At 44.8% G+C, this 23,077-nt stretch overlaps 1 protein-coding gene across 1 annotated transcript in view; it reads right to left on the bottom strand.

Annotated features, from left to right (window-relative positions):
• Window positions 1-23,077, bottom strand: part of LOC139759429 (sodium-dependent nutrient amino acid transporter 1-like) — a 105,396-nt gene that overhangs the window by 43,298 nt on the left and 39,021 nt on the right. The window contains exons 3-6 of the mRNA XM_071681536.1: window positions 22,505-22,588; window positions 2,692-2,874; window positions 1,355-1,439; window positions 91-307 (exon numbers count right to left, since the gene is read on the bottom strand). Of these exons, the coding sequence (XP_071537637.1) occupies window positions 91-307; window positions 1,355-1,439; window positions 2,692-2,874; window positions 22,505-22,588 (569 nt within the window). The remainder of the gene's footprint in view (window positions 1-90; window positions 308-1,354; window positions 1,440-2,691; window positions 2,875-22,504; window positions 22,589-23,077) is intronic.

The raw sequence follows: 23,077 nt of genomic DNA, 5'->3' as shown, positions 1-23,077 counted from the left end.
CACATCCACCGAGGCAAGACCCCGAGACACAACACAATGTGGCGACCCCCGAAATAAACTCGAGTGGTGCTCGAGAGTCCGTCAACTTACTAAAAGTACTGTTCCGAGGAGGACTGTGACTCGTTACTGAAGGTGGTGTTGCCGGCGGCGTCGACGCAGTTCTCGTCGGCCCAGGTGTCGTAGTCACACAGGGACCAGGGCAGCACCTTGTTGAAGGACATGACGAAGTAGAACACCGTCAGGGCCATCAACGAACAGTAGTAGGTTACCACGGACCAGGTGGCGATCATCTGGCCATACCCCACACCTGGCGGAGGGGAGGGTATCAATACGGGGAGTTCAGACTGGCTCTACCCTACACCTGGCAGGGGGGTTAGGTTGCCCCTACCCCACTGAGAATGGGTGAACATGACTACAGTACGGCTGAATATGACCGCAGTATGGTTGAATATGACTTAGAGTATGGCTGAACATGACTACAGGATGGTAGAACATGACGCCAGTATGGTTGAACATGACTAGAGTATGGTTGAACATGACTACAATTAATGACGCCAGTATGGTTGAACATGGCTAGAGTATGGTTGAACATGCCTATAATTTGACCGTACATGACTATAGTGTGGACGAATATGACAAAAATATGGCTGAACATGACGATTGTGGCCGATCATGACTTAAGTATTACTGTGTACAAATTTGATGACTTAGAAAGACCTACCTGAAGATGAAAGAATATGAGGCCACTTCAACATGAGGCTCAATGAACATGAGTCTCATCGAACATGAGGATATATGAAAATAGATTGAATCATTTATGACATTTGCTGAAAATGAACATTCCTCCAAGTGAGCCTGGTTCATCAATAATATGTAAGAACATGATCTCAGTTGAGCTTGAGGTTTTATGAACTGATGAACATGTTAGGCTGATTGAACATGAGGAGGGTTAAGTGAACTTTGCTTGAACCTGTTGGTAGTTGAAAGTGAGTAAATGGCTATGACAAGTTGAGAAACATAAGGTTAGCCGACCATGGTCCGCTGAACATGATATCGGAGAAGCATGAAGATGACTGAACACAAGATCAACTGGAGGTGAAAAGGAAGATGAATGAACATGAGTTCTGTCCTAAACGTTGACTGATCTGGAACTGAACACGATAATGGCTGCAATGGAAAATGGGTTTGAACATAACACCTTCAAGTACGACTGTATGACCTTTGAGCACGGCGGTACGACCCTTGTGTGTGGCGGGCGGCCGTAAGAGTAGTTGAAAGCCACGGGTCGTATACCGTCGTGCTCAAGGGTCGTACCGTCGTGCTCATGGGTCGTACCACCGTGCTCGGTTCTCACCTTTGACAGCTGGCACGACCTTCCAGACCTTGACGCTCCCGTACGACGAAAACTGACCCATGGCCAGCTCCATGAAGTATAACGGCTGCAGGAGTAAGACCAAAAGATGATTATCGTACACTCCCGTCCGAGTTATCGTACTCTAGTCATCCAGGCAAACGCACACATACAGCTTCTAAATATCACTGAAAGACTTCTTTCTTTCTTCTTTCAAACTATTCGCCATTTCCCGCATTAGCGAGGTAGCGTTAAGAACAGAGGACTGGGCCTTTGAGGGAATACCCAAATAACGCCTTTAAAACTATCATCTTCATTTCATTCATTCAATTCTACACTATTTCATGTACATATTCATCTTTATTTCCTTCATTCGATTCTACAGTAAATATCTCTTAACACATCTTTATTCCATTTTCCTTTTGTAGTTCTTAGTATATACTAAGTATCCACCTTTGATATCCTACTCCCGTACATATTACTGGAGTCATCTTCCCGATAGAATTATCTCATGCAGCTACACGCCCTAATTCGCATACAAAAGTTATAGTAACTTCCATTTTCTTTGGTCATGTCACATGCGAGCTGTGTCATCACCCCATCTCGTACCCACCTAACGTCATGTGGTGCCGTTACGCATCCCTGGACCACTCCCACATCTCTACAACCATTCTCTTATACTACCATGAACTACACCGTGAACTACATCATAAACACCGCATTTAACAGTCTTCGATCGTCCACTACAAGGGTTACCGAACCTTTCGAAAGTGGTTTTCTCTTCACTTCTTGATGCACTTTCCCTGAAATCATGAACAGATATAATTGCTTCTTTTCCGATATAGTTTTCTCCACTATTTACCCTCCATGCAAAACTGTGGTCTGTATGGCCACCTCCGTTTATACATTCTATGAAAGCTTACGAGGGAGCCAGCCATCTTTAAATCACCAGTATCTCCCATCACACGGGTTAGGAGAAGCATTTATACTACTCTTTTTCATATGTCTCCTCTCTCAACTGCCTGTAATATTATTCATCTAGTATTACTACCCTACATACATAACCTCTTCATGCCCGTACTCATCCTCTTGTTCATAAATGATTCACTTAGTTGCTTGCATACAGCTGTCTGACCCACCCGCTCTCCTCTTCAATTCCAGACGACTCAAACATCACACTGTTCTACACCATAATCAGTTAACCTCACATCTCCTTATCATAAAGGGCTCATCTTGCCACACCTCACAACCCTCATCTCGCCACCGCCTAGTGTCCACTCACAGTGACTCCTCCTGCCGATGTACTCACCTGGCGTCCACCCACACACCCAGTAACTCACCCGGCCGATGAAGGTGAGGATCACAAGGTAGGGGATGAGGAAGGCCCCACCACCGTTCTCGTAGGCGGTCATGGGGAACCTCCAGACGTTGCCTAGTCCGACGGACATGGCGATGCAGGAGAGCAGGAACTCAACCGGGTGCGACCACTGCTGTCGCTCCTCCCCATCCTCTTCAGGTAGCTCCTGCCCCACGGTACCAAGAAAAGAATACACAGATTAAAGAAATCATAGAAAACAATTGAAGATATATTAGCTTATGTTTTGTTTATAGAAAACATGGGGCGTGTAAAGATTTGTGGGGCCTGGATGCGGAAAGGGAGCTGTGGTTTCGGTGCATTACACACGACAGCTAGAGACTGAGTGTGAACGAATGTGGCCTTTGTTGTCTTTTCCTAGAGCTACCTCGCGCGCGCGTGCGTGTGTGTGTGTGTGTGTGTATGTGTGTGTGTGTGGTGGGGGATACTGTTTGTCATACGTGGCGGGGTGGCGACGAGAATGGATGAAGGCAGCAAATATGAATATGTACATGTGTATGTATGTATATGTCTGTGTATGTATATGTATGTATACGCTGAAATGTATAGGTATGTATATGTGCGTGTGTGTGCGTTTATGTATATGTACATGTGTATGTGGGTGGGTTGGGCCATTCTTTCGTCTGTTTCCTTGCGCTACCTCGCTAACGCAGGAGACAGCGACTAAGTATAATATATATATATATATATATATATATATATATATATATATATATATATATATATATATATATATATATATATATATATCTGGGTAAAAGTACCGAACTGCAAGATATAATAGTAAAAGCGAATCGTGGTATTTGCATCTCACTCTTGATCCAACAGTAAATGCCACTGGAACTTCGTGGCGTAATGGTTAGCGTCCCTGACTGACGCATTCATGGGCCGACCAGGATTGAGCACGTAGGTTCGAATCCTGGTTACGGCAGTCGGCCCAAAGTCAACCCACTGTTCATCCATCTCTAGCGATAGGTCGATAAAATGGATTCCTGGCGCAGACTAATGTATATGTAAATACTGCACGTACCGTCTCAGCTGACACATAAAAAAAAATTAAAAAAGTCGTCAGCGTTGACCCCCACTTGTATACTAACATTAAGGTCAATGGTTTCAAATCCGTGGCTTCTAACCTTATGGCAGGTTGCATGATAACTACACACACAAAAAAAAACCTTGCTAAATCCGATCCAGGGCACGGCACATCTTCAATGTTAACAAAACGTTATAAAGAATACTGAATTCGATAGAAAGTATTCAACACCTGTGGAACAACAGGATCCAACACTGTCCAGTGGCCTGAACCTGCAGGCCCTCTGGAAAACCCGTGCAGGCCCTCTGGAAAACACGTGTAGGCCCTCTGGAACACACGTGCACGCCCTATGCAAAATAAATACCTGGAGTAAAATTTGCACGACCCTCCTCTCACGACGCCTTCCCGAACATACTGATTGGTCTCAAGTGTTGGAAAACTAGCAGCGGGACATACACTCCTATACATACACCTGAGATAAGACTGTGTGTAGGAACATAAACTGGAAAGCCCAAACTGCCCACAATAAAACAGAAATCTTTAATAAAATATAATAGTTATAAGCTAAAAAGTCAGCCTGGTAGAAAATAATCGTCTGAATTATATCATAAATCATCAAAGTTTCACAAGCTCTTCAGTTATATACATGACACATAACATGAAACGACAAAAGAGCATTAAACGTAAGTGTACTTCACTTTCCCACTTTTTCTTCCCAACTAATCAACACAAGTCTTACTCTAAATCCGTAATCTCGAGAAAAAATTGATATTCCCCATCTCACACTATGACAAGGGCCACGTATCTAGTGAAGGTGTGTACGTGGTGGTACAATTCATTCCTCTTAACACCTGAAGATCAAAATTACCCCAGTTAGTGGATGTAGCTTGGCGATCATAACCTAAAGGCGACCTAGATAAATCTGCGCAGGCTGCGCGTGCCGCCAAACATATTATTGAGGTCATGTGAGCCACATTAGGTTCTGTTCTGCTTGTTCATGGGTCAAACAGTTCAGTGGATCAGGTGGCTATGCTGTGGCTAGGGCTTAGGGTCCAAAAAAAAAGGGGGGGGAGGAGGGCCGGGAATTTTCTGGGATCTCAGATAATGTTCTCATTTGTTGAAGACTAAGCATTCATTCACATTCTGCGTGGATAAAAACCACGATGACTAATGGCGAAGGGAAGGGAACCCGAAAAGAAACTTTGTTGTACCCCATGAAAAAAAAAAAAAATCCTCCGCGGCTGAAAATCATACCAGGTGACTTGCTACGTGTGACCTTTTCAGCCTTGGCTGGCCAGGGTCCACGATGGTTAGGTCAGAGGCGAAATCCTGGGTCTGAGTTCTACGCAAGGTCAGAGAAATGGGCCAAACCTAGCCTAATCACAGACAAAAAATAGGCCAAACCTACCCTAATATAGACAAAAAATGGGCCAAACCTACCCTAATATAGACAAAAAAAAAAAAGGGGGCCAAACCTAGCCTAATATAGACAAAAAAAAAAAAAAAAAATGGGTGGCGAATCTCACCCTACCTTTCCGATCCTAGCTTGAATCACAGTTAGGTACCGAATCATCGGAACCTAACCTAACCTACGATACAATAAGTTGGGTAATGAATCTTCAGGTGGATCTAGGATCCTTTGATCGACCTGATATTCTTCATAACTTACTTGACCGAGGCTTACACTATTAGCCCTTTGTCCTCGGTCTGATTACTCAAGTACCGAGACCAAACCAGTCCTCCAAGTGCGCCATTCCAGTGTGTGTTGTACTTACGCTTTAATATAACTCTCCACATTCTTTTCTGCAAAACTATAAACACAGAAACCACAAACAGGACGATAGGTAAGTTAGGCATTCATAGAATCTATAGAAGTAATTTTTGTAAAGTATAGGTAGCATTTAACCACATGATTGAAAAAGAAGAGATAAATTATGAAAACTATATATCTGGACTGTTTCGAGACTGCCGTTGTGTTACACTTGAGAAACAAATTGTGTTTTGGATAATTTACTGTTTGGTCGAATGTCTAAACACGAATTCTAAACGAATTATACTTTACCGGTAATCAATACAGGGTTGTTATACTTCATCCGCACAGATTTCTGCAGTATCAACTGTAGATCATTAATTACAGCCTATCATGCTAAATTAATATACTTTCTTGTATAAAACGGCTCAGTAGTTGATTTTTAGTCATTATTACGTTGTAAGTCAATTTCCAGCATCACGTTCAGCTCATACGAGGTTTAGCGTTGGCAAATGTGAATTCCTTCATCATTTTTCAGGTTAGTTGATTGGTTAAACCGTACACCTGCCCACCGTCAGGGTCGTTAATGTAAAGCTTTATACAAGTTACAACGACCGAAAAATCTTGGAACACTTTCTTCAGGTGTTCAAGTCCACACTCAAACCACCTGCACACACACTAGGCGTATGAGTCACGGTTATTCAGGAAGGAAGAGACGTAGATATTTTGATACCACACTATTATGAGCTATTGTACTATTCTACCATAGCATAGGGGGAGGAGGGTGGACAAACTGAATAGCATCAGGGAGGATCCCAGAGTGGGTGGATATCCCCCCCATCCAGTCAGGAAACACACACACACACACACACACACACACACACACATATATATATATATATATATATATATATATATATATATATATATATATATATATATATATATATAATATATATATATATATATATATATATATATATATATATTTTTTTTTTTTTTTTTTTTTTTCTTTTTTTTTTTATACTTTGTCGCTGTCTCCCGCGTTTGCGAGGTAGCGCAGGGAAACAGACGAAAGAAATGGCCCAACCCCCCCCCCCCCATACACATGTACATACACACGTCCACACACGCAAATATACATACCTACACAGCTTTCCATGGTTTACCCCAGACGCTTCACATGCCCTGATTCAATCCACCGACAGCACGTCAACCCCTGTATACCACATCGCTCCAATTCACTCTATTCCTTGCCCTCCTTTCACCCTCCTGCATGTTCAGGCCCCGATCACACAAAATCTTTTTCACTCCATCTTTCCACCTCCAATTTGGTCTCCCCCTTCTCCTCGTTCCCTCCACCTCCGACACATATATCCTCTTGGTCAATCTTTCCTCACTCATTCTCTCCATGTGCCCAAACCATTTCAAAACACCGCAAAGAAACACTCTATTATAAAATAGGATTGTTACATAATTTTATCCAACTGTAGGATAATGTAAGTGTTTTGAGAACGTTAAAGGTAGCTAGGCTAAGCTATGATGCTCGGTAGGTTAGATGTACGACATTAAATGTATTTTCAACTTACGATGGATTTATCTGAACGTAACCCCATCGCGAGTCGAGGAGAGGCGTCGTACGTCCATCCAGTGTGGTTTCCGACAAGGTCTATCTAACGTCGATCTACGCAGTTCATTATATGAGGAAGGGTGACCGAAGAGTATGAATGATGGAAGAGAAGAGGGATAAAAGTGGGAGGAGAGGAGAGACAGGAATAGATGGGAGAGGAAAGGAATGGTGGGAGGAAATGGAGAGGTGGAGGTGGAACACATGGAAAGGGAAAAAAAGAGATTATGAACCACTGATTTTGATATGGGAGAGAATTATATTGACCAGAACACACTAATAAAACACCGCGCGATTTTCATAAACACTATATCCTGATACAAAGGCAGGGGATGTGGGGAGTGGGGCTTGGGGGTAGTGTGGTACAGGAGAATGAGAAAGCGGGAGGGGGTTCAGGTGGCCTGTTTTTGTCTGAAAAAGGAGGGTTCTGGCTCCCTGAAACCCCACCTGCCCTCCCGGGATCCGCTCATGCCCCAGTGGCTTGAGGAACATAAACACTCCACGTTATAAAGTTGGCTAATTACATCATTTGTCCTTCTCACGTTGTCAACATCTTGTTCTGACGTGTAAAGTGATTATCATCGGAAAATGTCTGGTCTGTTGCTGCTGCACCCTCATCATGCACAGTTTGTTGAAACATTTCCAAAATGGCTCGATCCTCCCTTCACAATCTAAGACAGTATTCTCATACAATTACCTATTGGTAACTTAACGTATTTATACTATACAGGGAAAGTAATGTACACTCGTGAGACCCCAAATCCTTAACTAAACTATTTCTTTTTAAATGTACACTGTCCATATCAACAGTCTCATATTTCGATTTTTTCCGTTCACCCAGAACAATCATGCTTTAGAACTTTCTTTCGTACACACGCCTGCCCACGCATATTATTCTCACATGATCAAGATTTTTTTTTACGGAGTCTATTTCATGTCACCTTGGAAGGTGCATGTCTCACCTTGCCTGGGTCTCTTATGTTGTTTACTGATTGCGTAAATGTGCGAGTGTCTCCTCATAACAGCTGACATACAATAGCGGCTGGACCAATGCGCATTACGCTTATGAAAACATTGTCACCGTGAGTGGCGTGCCTCAGCATGTGTGATGAGGTGCCTCATTCTTTCTGTCTTAGGGTTCTTGTCAACGTAAACATTGTTGTTTTGTTGTTGTTGTTGTTATAAGGGGTTGTTTGTTGGGCGTAACGGCCAGTAGACCTATATGGTCTGCAACCTTGTCTGATTTTCGACAATATAAAGTCCCCACGTAATCATTCTAGCAATACCTATAAGTGTTATCTAGGGGAATAATGATAATAATGGTAATAATAATAATAACTATAATAATAATAATAATAATAATAATAATAATAATAATAATAAGAATAATAGTAATATTGATAATAATGATAATAATAATAATAATAATAATAATAATAATAATAGTATTGATGATAATGATAATAATAATAATCTTTCATACTATTCGCCATTTCCCGCGTTAGCAAGGTAGCGTTAAGGACAGAGGACTGGGCCTCTGAGGGAATATCCTCACCTGGCCTCGTTCTCTGTTCCTTCTTTTGGAAAAAAAAAAAAAAAAGAGAGGGGAGGATTTCCAGCCCCCCGCTCCCTCCCCTTTTAGTCGCCTTCTACGACACGCAGGGAATACGTGGGAAGTATTCTTTCCCCCCTATCCCCAGGGGATGTGGGGATGATAATAATGATGATGATAATAATAATAATAATAATAATAATAATAATAATAATAATAATAATAATAGTATTGATGGTAATAATAATAATGATAATAATAATAATAATAATAATAATAATAATAATAATAATAATAATAATAATATTAATGATATTGATAATAATAATGATAATAATAATGATAATAAATAACGTTTCTTGCTTAATTTCATGCTTTGTGTGTGTGTGTGTGTGTGTGTGTGTGTGTGTGTGTGTGTGTGTGTGATCGCACAACCCTTTTCAGAATGGGGTCCTGGGGTTATAACCCCATCAACCCGCCACTCCAGAGATTCCTGTTGCTCCCAGGCTGCGCTACATTCAGTGGCAGGGACGAGGAAGGACTTCTTTTTGAAGGCAAAGACGGAGCGCGAAGACAGCAACACCACCCACCGCTACCTCACGACCTTGGAGAGGGAGGGAAGGACGGACGTCCGTGAGGGTTAATACGTTGTACCTAAAGAGGCGACTAAACGTGACGGACACTTCGTTATAAACCACCAAACCCGACGCTACCACACAATAGGTGTGACGATGATGGGGGTGGTAGATGATCGGAGAGGTCATGGGGTTTCCCGTGACCAACAGGAAAGACGGTGGAGTGACGCGGGGTGAGGGGTGAGGGTGGAAGACACAACAGCCTCTGTGACGTCAGTGGCTCATGCCTGCCTCGCGCCTCCTCCCTGATGCCTCACACGCCCAAGTGTATGAGGTCGTCACCACCACCACGGGAAGTATATGAGGCCACATGGGGAAAAAAAAAGGGTTGTGAGGGATAGTCATAAGGTCACAAGGGGAATTAATGCATGAGCCCACAAGGAACTTATGAGGTGTACACCAGAATGCATGACGACCCAAAGAACTTATGAGGTGTACACCAGAATGCATGACAACCCAAAGAACTTATGAGGTGTACACCAGAATGCATGAGCCCACAAAGAACTTATGAGGTGTACACCAGAATGCATGACGACCCAAAGAACTTATGAGGTGTACAATAGAATGCATGACGACCCAAGGAAATTATGAGGTGTACACCAGAATGCATGACGCCTACAAGGAAATTATGAGGTGTACACCAGAATGCATGACGACCCAAGGAACTTATGAGGTGTACACCAGAATGCATGAGCCCACAAAGAACTTATGAGGTGTACACCAGAATGCATGACGACCCAAAGAACTTATGAGGTGTACAATAGAATGCATGACGACCCAAGGAAATTATGAGGTGTACACCAGAATGCATGACGTCCCAAAGAACTTATGAGGTGTACAATAGAATGCATGACGACCCAAGGAAATTATGAGGTGTACAATAGAATGCATGACGACCCGAGGAAATTATGAGGTGTACACCAGAATGCATGACGACCCAAAGAACTTATGAGGTGTACAATAGAATGCATGACGACCCAAGGAAATTATGAGGTGTACACCAGAATGCATGACGTCCCAAAGAACTTATGAGGTGTACAATAGAATGCATGACGACCCAAGGAAATTATGAGGTGTACAATAGAATGCATGACGACCCGAGGAAATTATGAGGTGTACACCAGAATGCATGACGACCCAAGGAACTTATGAGGTGTACACCAGAATGCATGACGACCCAAGGAACTTATGAGGTGTACACCAGAATGCATGACGACCCAAGGAACTTATGAGGTGTACACCAGAATGCATGACGACCCAAGGAACTTATGAGGTGTACAATAGAATGCATGAGGTCACGAGAGGATCTATGAGGTCACAAGGGAATACATGGGGGGGGGGGGTAACCGTGGCTTGCATGCATGAGGAAGCAAGGGCTATGAGGAACGCATGAGGTCATGAGGGACTCAGCAGGTCATGAGGTACCCATGTCATAATGAGGGACGCCATCTTTAACCGGAGGTCATATACTTCCCCCTCATGTCAGGAGACGTTACATGAGGTTACAGGATGTTGCATGAGGACGTATGAGGTTATGGGATGAGGCAAGTGGACTCACCAGGTTAGGGGAAGTGGCAAGTGGATTTACTAGACTCTGGGAAGTGGCCAGCGGACGGAAGATACTGAGACATGACCAGCGGATATCCCGGGGTTATGAAAACTGACAAGAGGGTGTGATGTGTTGACAACAACACCGGGATGTTGACTCACATCACCATGAGAAGCCGTACGTCACACAGGTGCCATACGCCACACAGGTGCCATACGACACACAGGTGCCATACGACACACAGATGCCATACGCCACCAAGACGCCATACGACACAAAGATGTCCTACGCCACACAGATGCTATACGCTACTTCGATGCCATACGCCGCAAAGACGACATACGCCACACAGATGCCATACGCCACACAGATGCTATACGCTACTTCGATGCCATACGCCGCATAGACGACATACGCCACACAGATGCCATACGTAATATTACGACCTGGGTCAGAACCATTAGAATAAAAATGGATTCACCTCAGGTCCAGGGAGGTTTCGAACACCAAGTGTTTCCCTTCAACCATCGCCACCGTGGAATATCACAACCCAAAAGAAATCCATAAAATGACTTTACCGAACAACGAATACGACACGAATTCACAGGGTCATGAAATAACACCTTTACAGTACCCTCGTAGACTCTCTGGAAACTACAAGACATGAGTCTTTACCGCGATGGCAGTCTACATGAAGATGGTCGCGTTGGGTCGGGCGTGGTCCACTACGATGGAAACTCGAGCACAACAGAGAAGGTTTTAGCTGTCCGTCCGCCTTATACAATTCCTCCACGACACCTATCCCAGACTGTAGCAATCCCCCGGGTGTTGAGAGAGAGAGAGAGAGAGAGAGAGAGAGAGAGAGAGAGAGAGAGAGAGAGAGAGAGAGAGAGAGAGAGAGAGAGAGAGGCGTGTCGTTTCAGCCAGCTCACCTGCCCTGACGTCTTTTACAAGTAGGAACCCAACCACCAGAGACCTGGTTAGGGGGATATATGAACACACTCCTGACGCCGTAGCAGCTGTGGGGTAGATGGTCAAAGATATTCTCCTCCATATGGCCACCCGAGCTCTCACAATGGTCTCACAGGAAGCGAAGTAGCGGATCATATAACTAACCTTGCCACCACCTCTCCGTTCGGCCAATGTCCCGAATCCTGGACACCAGACGGCACACAGGATACACACAACGAGTCACTGCTAACACTCGTAAGAGCAACACTCTGGCAACACTTATTTCCGGGTCTCAGAGTCGCCATAACATTGACTACACGAACGTTCGAGGAAGACCGGGACATACCAGGTGGTGCCGTCTGTGTATGTTAGCCCAGCACGTAAAACACCCACACACTCAACCACCATTTGACGGAGTGTCCTAACCAAAGACTAGATACATGGTAAGGCGACGTTCCATGAACAGCTCTGTCATCAAATACCAACAATTTCGAACCTTATAAAAAAAAACAATTATCCTACGTTCCTTGATTCTTTATTATTTTTAATCCCCAATGGCTGATGTATCTTTGTCTTATACATTATGTATTACTGTGACCACTTTAACAATTATTAGCCATACCAGGCAAGTTGTGATAATCTTTGGACTACGCTCATGCACCTTCATGAACATGAGCTGATATACTGTTACACCATGTAAATGATGTAACACTGTATCAGTTTCTGTACAACAAACAATTAATCAAGTAACACATACGTCACACAGATGCCATAACGCCTGCGCCTGCGCAAGACTTGTAGAACTGGTCGTCAGACACCACTGAGAGTCAGTGTTAGATCACGTGAGGTCATTATCAACACAAAACCCCGTGCCATGCATGACCCTGGGTGTACACGAAAGAAATGAAAGTCAATCGGTCAGAAAATTGTATTCCTGAGGCGTATGTTTCTTGGACGAATTCAAGGGTGGGTTTGAGGGTGGGGGGACATACTGAGTGTGACGCAACTGCACAGATTCTTCTTAAAATTACATGTAACCTTTTGAACTCGGTCGTTCCACCCTTGAGCAAGACGGTGTGATTAAGAGGCCATAGGTGCCATCTTCAATCCATCCCTAACCACTTATAGAATCACGAACGCTGAGTGTATCATACGACGTCGCATCGGCTTGCGACAGACGTGTAAAGAGCAGGAGGTGAAGGTATAATAATAGCCTAGTCAAATACACTCAATGGTGGCCACAATCTTATCATATGTTTGGTGAATTCCACACACACCGTACATTACCCCTCACGCACCATAAATATGACTGACTGTTAAGACGTATGAGAAGCGATGGGCATAACCCCAGCTGTTCCTTATTGATACTTTTTTTATTACTATTATGGGACTATCTTGGAGATCACTCATACAACGCTGGGTAACGCCAACTGTTCGTGTACCGACAGAGGGTGAGCTCGGGGTCATTATGTACGTGAAATCATTTAGGGTGGCCACAAAACACAGCGGTTTTATTGAGGTACGTAATAAGACGATGTCCATGTATTGAGGATAACAGAAAGGGGAGCTGGAGGTATAAGGACTATATATAAACTGGACTAGGGCGCAACAAAGACATTGGACACGTTCTAGGGAGCATGAAAGTCACTCATTACTATCAAAGGAAAAATCTCATTTCACTTGTGTACCGATATGAAAATGCTATTTTTTGCCTTTATGGAAAAATATATCACAATCACACGCATATCCATTTATACATTGAAATACATGAAAATTCGCTGATGATAAAAGCTGGGAAATAAATCTACAAATTAAATGTAATGTCTAACAGCATCAAAATGACATAGACATACCAATAAACTGGGTTCATAAGTGGCAAATTAATTTTACTATCCATAAGTACAAAGTTTCCATATTGACGGTCAAAACGAACAGAAGCGGTACAGTATGAATTCCGTTGAACTTCAAAAGGTAAGTGAAGAAAAAGACTTGGGTGTCGTAATCTCTGGTGACTTAAAACCAAGTAAGCAGTGCACAGAAGCAGTGAAAAGAACGCACAAAATTCTTGGTTTCATAAGTCAAGTCTTCGAATATAAGTCCAGGGACATAATCCTTACTCTTTAAAGTTCGTTGGTTCGTCCACATCGTGAAGACTGCGTTCAGTTTTGGCCAACCTGCCTTAAGAAAGACAGAATGAAGAGAGTAAAGCGTTGGGCTATCAAGACGATTCCCAGTCTAACAAATCCTACGAAATGCGATTATACGACTTGAACCTATTTAGCTTAGAAAAGAATAAAAGGTGACCTAATCCAAGTATTCAAAATGATCAAAGGCTTCGATAGTCTTATGTATCAAGTTACTTAAGATTTGATTCGTTTGATTTTACTCGTATTAATGGATGTAAACAAACTCTTGAACAAACGATTTACCTCGAAAGAGGCGAAGTACTTTTTCTTCAACAGTATTGTTAACATATGGCACTACTTGCCAAGGAGAGTGATTGAGAGCAGTACTATAGATACGTTTAAGAACAGACTTGATAAATACGTCATGTCCACGACTTTCAATATTTTACGCCTGCAGAGTTAGAATGACCATGTGCAGGTTATTCTAACTGAATTATCTGTATGTCTTCTAACTTTTAAAACACGCTTTTCTATGCGTTTCTGATACCTTCCTCCATCACAAACAGCCTGGAAAGGATCCAGTCATCTGTTGCTGTTTGAATTCCTTGTTATTCTTTGTCACTTTACCTGCTGAGAGCCAGTATATCCAACGTATATACAATCCTCAATATAGCAATGAAATCATGACAACCTCACTCTCGCATCTGTATGAGCATCGTATGTTCAGAACGATCCCCACCCTTTTTGTAGGCCGGAATGCAAATACAGAGAATCTGTTAAGGTGTATTAGATAGTCATTTGTATCCGTTGCTGACCTAACACTGCTTCGTACCTCAACATGAAGTCATCTATCACTGCCGCCTTCTTTACGATTCTCATAATCATTCGACGACGAGGCCACAGAATCAACCACCTTCAAGAGATCCACAGCATATATTTTTTTTTTTTCATTTCGGCTGGTGTGGTGACGTACTTCGGGAACTAAATATATAAGAGGAGGTACTGAGTAAGATTACCTGGCCAAAAGGGGGTGTTGCAATCACTATTCAAGACCATGAGCTATGAGTCTCCGATATCTATGCCATTGAGTATCGCATTACTTGAGCGCAACTTAAAGCCGTAGTAGACATGGCAATGGTTGGTCTATATTAGGCTGCGCGAGGCGCAAGAGGCTGCCGTAATCTTCTGATTATTCGTGCGCACACCGCGCCTGTAAGACTACCCCGCCTCCACCAGTTAATGCTGTTGTGAGTAAGAGCCAAAGACTACACAGAACATGACAGAGGAAATCGGATGTTGACTCAACCAAACATTTACTAAAAAACCAGCTGCGCGCAACACTTGGAAGACCCTTGGCTTATGCTTGCATTTGACCTGACTTTCAGGATCAGGTCAGACGTCACGCCATCAGATCCAAAGGGATCCAAAGGGGAAAGGAGGAGGAGGAGACACAGATAGCTTATCCTACGTGTCCCTCGGTGTGACATCGTCGACCCTGAGCAAGGGGCGTCATGCCTACCGATGTTAAGGCTGGCACCTGCCCCTAGAATTTACCGGGATAGAATCACTAAGTATGATACCACACCAGTAACTGTTCCTTCTTGAATCCATCTTCGTTGGAGCAGAAACACCAGCAAGATCGTCAGTCCCTCACAGATGAACCTCATCCACCATCCTCGAGACAAATACATGAACAGAATCTGCCCAGTGCCCAAGTCTAATTCATGCTGGTTGGTGCAGTGAAGAACACGCACTAAGATGAGCGACTCTCATGTTGCCTCATCCTCTGGTCTGCTGACAAGCGAGATGACATATTCATAAGATCAAGGTCTTTCACCACGAGTCACTGTGTGACAAATCTTCACTTTTGTTCCTGGGAAATAAGTGATATTTTCTAATTAATCATGTCTAAAAAGTATAGAAAAGGGATATCATTTCCTTGAAACTTTGCTTTTGTGATCAGGACAGTGATATTAGTGAAATTTACCTATTTTTCAGAACATTCCAAATAGTTTCAGCGCTGAGTAGCTGACACAGAACTTACTAGTTTCCAATCATAGGAATAGTAGTAGGAAAATGTAAGGTGCCTTAACCTAACCAGTTCAGTTTAGATCAAGCTGCCGAGGCGGATACATACACATACATCATTCTGAGATGGCATTTAGAGGCTGCAAGCATCAGGCAGACGCATTGTGCTATGTCTGCGGCCAATTTATCAAAACAAAGGCGAAACACTAAGCCGTGGCAGCATCAGCTAAGATGTCCAAGGCCTACAAGGCATATTTCTGACATGCCTGTCTCCCCGGGGATCAAGATGAATTTGCAGCTGAGGAGAGAAACCCATACTAACCCAACCAAAAAGACTTCAATGACTTGATCCTCTCGAGATCTTGGTCTCACAAAGTCCAATGCTGAGCTTTTGACGTCGAGGCTCAAGCGGTGGAACTTGTGGGATGAGAGTGTGCAAATCGCAGATCAGAGAAGCGTCACCTAGGTTTTCCCAGCTTCTTCACCCGTCAAGATGGGTTCTGCTTCTGCCACAATGTAAGCAAGTCTGTTCGAGGCAACCGGAATCGTCTGAAATCCCAACGAGTTGGCGCCTCTTTATTGACAACTCACCCAGGAGCCTCAAAGCCCTGCTGCTCCACAACGGGAACAAGAAACCGTCTCTTCCCCTGGCTCACTTAGTGCACCTCAAAGAATATACAACAGTATCAAGACCTTGCTAGACACCTTGGAGTATGATGAATACAGTTGGGAGGTCATCGGAGACTTCAAATTGGTAGCATTCCTGATGGGTCTTTGCCAAGTTTCCCTGCTATCTTTGCCTCTGGGACAACAGGGACATCTTGGCACACTACCACAGGCGGGACTGACCACAGCGGACCGAATTCTCTGTGGGGATGAACAACGTCAAGTGGGAGCCACTGGTGGACCCCCGGAAGGTGTTGATGCTACCACTGCACATAAGATTGGGCCTTATGAAACAATCTGTCACAGCTCTAGATAAGGAGTCTGCAGCCTTCAAGTACCGTCAAGACTTCTTCCGTAAGATGTCTGAGGCAAAGGTCAAAGCCGATGTCTTCGTCGGACCACAGATAAAGACCCTGGAGTGCAAGGAATTCCCCAAGAAGCTCACTAGGAAGGAGAAAGCAGCTTGGTATAGCTACGTCGCAGTGGTTCGGGTCTTCCTGGGTAATCAAGAAGGCCGAAAGCTATGTGGAGTTGATTGAGACTATGGTGAAGAACTACGGCAAAATGGGCCTCAGGATGTCTCTCACAGTTCACATCCTTGACGCTCATCTTGATAAATTCGAGGAGAACATGGGAACGTATTCGGAGTAGCAAGGCGAGCACTTCCACCAGGTTATACTGGACTTTGAACACCGCCACCGAGGAACACATAATGTGAACATGATGTGAGATTATATTTGAGGTATGTTTCGCGAGTGACTTACAGTACAAACGTAAATCTTTTGAAAAACTACTCACGTCTAAATCTTTTGTGATCACTTTTGTTTAACATTAATGTAAATACATGTTAATTCTGATACTTTTGTTTAACATTAATGTAAATACATGTTAATTTTGATACTTTTGTTTAACATTAATGTAAATACATGTTAATTCTGATACTTTTGTTTAACATTAATGTAAATACATGTTAATTCTGATACTTTTGTTTAACATTAATGTAAATACATGTTAATTCTGATTCATATGTTGGTGTTTCTCTGACATTATGTGAATAAAAAGGTGCAGATTCGCCCGTTGTCCAACTGGCAATGGGTCAGTATCAAACTATCACTGTCCTTGTCATAATAGTCCTTTTCTCTACTTTTTACGTATAATCAATTAGGAAATAACACCTGCTACCCAGGTAGGAAAACTGCGTTACACAGTGTTACCTCAACTGTGGCAGCGGCAACACCTGTTGTATCTGCCGACCTGCTGACATAACCACTGGAGGAGGAAGAAGCTAATGAGTCTAACCAGAAACAACGGCTGCAAGAAGCTGAAGACCTTTGTAACACGAAGCTCGAACTGAAAGTTTACACTGTGATCAAATAACAGATAAACAATTACGGGTCAACTGCAAGGGTCGTCTTGGTAGGTGACGGAAGGGTTGTTTCGGACACATCGGTTCTTCTTCGTCACCAGCGAGCCCTTTAAGTGAAGCCAATGCTCTTGGTGCCACGAAGAAAAGTAACACAGACGCTCCAGCAAACACACCTGCTGAGGAGGCCAGCCACCAGCAGCCTCCACCCTCACTGGATAGCGTGTCACTCGTCCAGAAGCGTCCTCATGAAAGCCACACAGACGGTAAACCATCCCACGATTCACGCTGGCCCATTGGAATGACGATATTCCGTGTGTACGTGAACTCAACGAATCTGTGTGTGTGTGTGTGTGTGTGTGTGTTAGTCGCGGTCCAAAGGAGGGCATACGTTTCATGGAAATACCACCAGACTGTGGGATGAAGACCTGGAGTGATTGTGATCCTGTCCTTGAAACAGCTGGATGAGGGTAGCCGAAAGCCCCATGATGATCAATGTACGGAGTCAGATGGTCAGGGAAGCCGGTCGTGAACGTGCAGGAGGGTGAAGGGCGGGCACGGGATATTAGGAAGTGGAACGATGTGGTATATTGGGGTCGACGTGCTGGCAATGGACTGAACCACGGCATTCCAAGCAGCTAGGGTAAACCGTCTCTTAGTGTCAACTGCAAACTACTTAGAAATGCATCATCATCCCAGAGTTTACACGTAAACGTCACTGTAGTAAGAGTAAAGTGGATGAAGGAAATGACCTACGGTGGCATATGTTCCGTGGCAGAAGAGGATCCGGAGACTCAGTGAATGACAGCCTCCTCCTCCCCAGCCCTAAACACTGATCTTGGTTGAATAGGTAAAGCCAGTCCTCCGTAGCAGACCATCTCTGCCGATCACCAGGCTGCCGCCTCCTGCCATCTGGTGACGAGACCTTGAAATTTTCCCCTGATGTCACTGACCCCCACCCCCCCCAGGACGTAGATGGTAATAAAATGACTGCTTTCTTCTCATCTGGTGGACGACCTCATGTTCCCCAGCCTAACGTCATGCCAGTGTGTCTTGAGCGTGTGCTGGCCACACTAGGCAATGAGACTGGCCATCAATACACATCAGCAAGTGTGATGTTGTCATGATACAACGTCATTGAAGATAACAAGGGTCACTAAAGGGCCCAGCCAGGCTGCACGCGATGTTTGTGATCGTCATGAAGATAACATTTTGCTACTCTTCTCTGTTATCTTACAATCCGCAGGCGATCCTTCTGTTGCAGATAATGATTAGTGTATCTAAATATGACATATCTCAGCAGTGACTCAGTGTAGTGCTTTTTATTGAGATAAGTACAACCAACCAACCTCTGTTCTTGCTATCTCTGTCCCAAACTTTGTTTCCCTCAGAAAAAAAACTGGGTATGTTGACGAAAATGTTTACTGATGCTAGATGATGATAATAACAACAACAACAATAATAATAATAATAATAATAATAATAATAATAATAATAACAATAATAATAATAATGATAATAATAACAATAATAATAAAGCAGTGAATTCCTCTCTCATCACTCTCACTTGCAACTTACCTTCCACGTCCCGCCACACACTACCCTCCTCTCCCACGCCCACATACCACACACGTCCCGCCACACACTACCCTCCTCTCCCACGCCCACATACCACACACATCCCGCCACACACTACCCTCCTCTCCCACGTCCACATACCACACACGTCTCCCGCACATGCCAGCACTGCTTCCCTCAGTGCCTCCCGCTCCTCGCCCTCTGCCCTAGTTTTGTTTCCTCTCACCTTCTGCCATTCTTCGCCCCAACCTCTCCAGGTATCTCCTCAAACAAGCTCTATTCGTGGCTTACTTTAACCACATTTTTTTCCAGTCATGTCATTCTCGCTTCTCCCTCAGGACACAGCAAACTTGCACACTCGCCTCACATAAGACAGCAATCCCATTCGCTGCCCCTCAACACATGTACTACGTCCATGAGTCACCTTTGCATTCTTATTGATTGATACACAATGTGACAATTCCCCACGACCTCACTCTCACTGACCCACGCACACTTATTCATGTCCTTCATTCTAACCCAAGTATTCCCAATCATCAGTCCTTCTACAATCACACAACGCCACAAAGCAGGTTCACCATTTTCGTTCGTGATAAATACCCAATATTCCCCACAGATACACCTTCAACTACCACAATATCAACTTTTGCGTCCAAATCGTCCATCACTAATACACGGTGATCCCTTGCAGCAAAATCACTGGCACATTCACTCAGCTCCATTCCAAAACACTTGCCTCACCGCCTCATCCCTCTCGCTACCAGGTGCAAAAGCACTGGCAGTCACCTACCTCTCATAACCTGATATCATTTTCACCCACAGTGATGTGGAGATGACTGCCACACGTTCACACATTCCCCACAACTCCCGCAGCAGAAGTACCACCCTTATAGGCTCTTGCCCCCGACACCAACCTCAGATTTTACTCCTCGGATATTCCCAAACCATTCTTCCTCCTTCCCCTTAAGTTTAGTGTCACTCAGAGCCAGAACATCCAAGCTTCTCTCCCCAGACATGCTACTGGCTCTCCCTTCTTCCCATCCTAGTAACATGCAGGCACATTCAGACGCCCCAGACTGAGCCTTTGAGGAGGATGGGCACTCCTCGCTTGGCTTCTTCTCTTCCAACATTTAGAACTTGAAAAGGGTTTCCAGCCCAACCCCCTCTCTCTCCCTGAGGACAGGGGGAGAAAAATACTGCCCGCCCACAGGGGTGGGAAAGGGTGGCTGGAAATTTTCCCTTCCTGTATTACTTTCCTGTAATGTGTAATGCATCGAAACCACAGCTCCCCATCCACAATTAGGTTCCACAGACCTTTCCATGATTTACCGCGGACACCTCACATGCCCTGGTTCAGTCCATTCACAGCAGGTCGACCCCTGTATACTACGTCGTTCCAGTTCACTCTTATCCTGTTTACGCCTTTCACCTTCCTGCATGCTCAGGCTCTTATCACTGAAAATCATTTTCACTCCATCCTTCCACCTCCAATTTGGTCTCCCACTTCTCCTAGTTCCCTCCACCTGACACATATATCTTCTTTGTCAATCTTTCCTCACTCATTCTCTCCATGTGACCAAACCACTTCAACACACCCTCTTCTGCTCTCTCAACCACACTCTTTATTACCACACATCTCTCTTACCCTTTCATTGCTTACTGGATCAACACACCTCAATCATATAATTTCCAACACAACCACCCTCCTGTGTATCGTGGGAGTACAGTGTTGCCAGGGGACTTGTGTGTCATGAGAGCACAGTGTTGCCAGAGGAGGGCTGTGTGGGGCTCCTCCTATGACCCGTGACGGCAGGACAACACAGTCACACACGTCTGCCATCATGTTACACAGGTCTGCCATCATGTCACACACGTCTTCCATCATATCACACAGGTCTTCCATCACGTCACACACGCATCTGCCATCATATCACACACGTCTGCCATCATGTCACACACGTCTTTCATCATATCACACACGTCTGCAATCATATCACACACGTCTGCCATCATATCACACACGTCTGCCATCATGTCACACGCATCTGCCATCATCTCACACACGTCTGCCATCATCTCACACACGTCTGCTGAGGATCTTCGTCGTGCGACATCAAGTGCTGGTGTCTGTGTGGCCAGATAGTGGTAGCAATACACAAGACATTCCCCCCCCCCTCACCCATGAAACGGAGGCATCACCACCATGTACGAGGTGACCTCCACCAGCCGCTGTGTCCACCATGTACGAGGTGACCTCCACCAGCCGCTGTGTCCACCATGTAGGAGGTGACCTCCACCAGCCGCTGTGTCCACCATGTACGAGGTGACCTCCACCAGCCGCTGTGTCCACCATGTACGAGGTGACCTCCACCAGCCGCTGTGTCCACCACGTAGGAGGTGACCTCCACCAGCCGCTGTGTCCACCATGTACGAGGTGACCTCCACCAGCCGCTGTGTCCACCATGTACGAGGTGACCTCCACCAGCCGCTGTGTCCACCATGTACGAGGTGACCTCCACCAGCCGCTGTGTCCACCATGTACGAGGTGACCTCCACCAGCCGCTGTGTCCACCATGTACGAGGTGACCTCCACCAGCCGCTGTGTCCACCATGTACGAGGTGACCTCCACCAGCCGCTGTGTCCACCATGTACGAGGTGACCTCCACCAGCCGCTGTGTCCACCATGTAGGAGGTGACCTCCACCAGCCGCTGTGTCATATGAATGACGAGCATCGTGATGGAATAACGGTGCTTATTAGAGGTATAGCTACTTACCCCGACCACGGTGTCCTTATTCTTGTCTCAAGAGGTACAGGTACTTACCCCAACCACGGTGTCCTTATCCTTGTCTCAAGAGGTATAGGTACTTACCCCAACCACGGTGTCCTTATTCTTGTCTCAAGAGGTACAGGTACTTACCCCAACCACGGTGTCCTTATTCTTGGCACTGACTTCATTGTAGAGTGACGGTTGGAAGGCCGCATTCACGGCCCCGCCTCGAGCCTGGGGAGGAGAATGGACCACATCAGACAGGAGAAGAGAAGAGGCCAGGTTCTGGAGGAGGGCCAAGCACTCAAGACGTGGCAGTGCATGGGAACGGTACAGAGAAGACCTGATGGTCTATGACGGGCTTATCTGCTGGAGGACAGTACATGGGAAAGGGTAGATAACAGGAGACCTGATGGTCTATGACGGGCTTATCTGCTGGAGGACAGTACATGGAAGAGGGTAGATAACAGAAGACCTGATGGTCTATGACGGGCTTATCTGCTGGAGGACAGTACATGGGAAAGGGCAGATAACAGGAGACCTGATGGTCTATGACGGGCTTATCTGCTGGAGGACAGTACATGGAAGAGAGTAGATAACAGAAGACCTGATGGTCTATGACGGGCTTATCTGCTAGAGGACAGTACATGGGAAAGGGTAGATAACAGGAGACCTGATGGTCTATGACGGGCTTATCTGCTGGAGGACAGTACATGGGAAAGA

Source organism: Panulirus ornatus, chromosome 33 (genome assembly GCF_036320965.1).
Source record: "Panulirus ornatus isolate Po-2019 chromosome 33, ASM3632096v1, whole genome shotgun sequence".
NCBI lineage: Eukaryota > Metazoa > Arthropoda > Malacostraca > Decapoda > Palinuridae > Panulirus > Panulirus ornatus.
The sequence above is the reverse complement of the archived record's forward strand: the minus strand, read 5'-3'. Positions and strand labels throughout refer to the sequence as shown.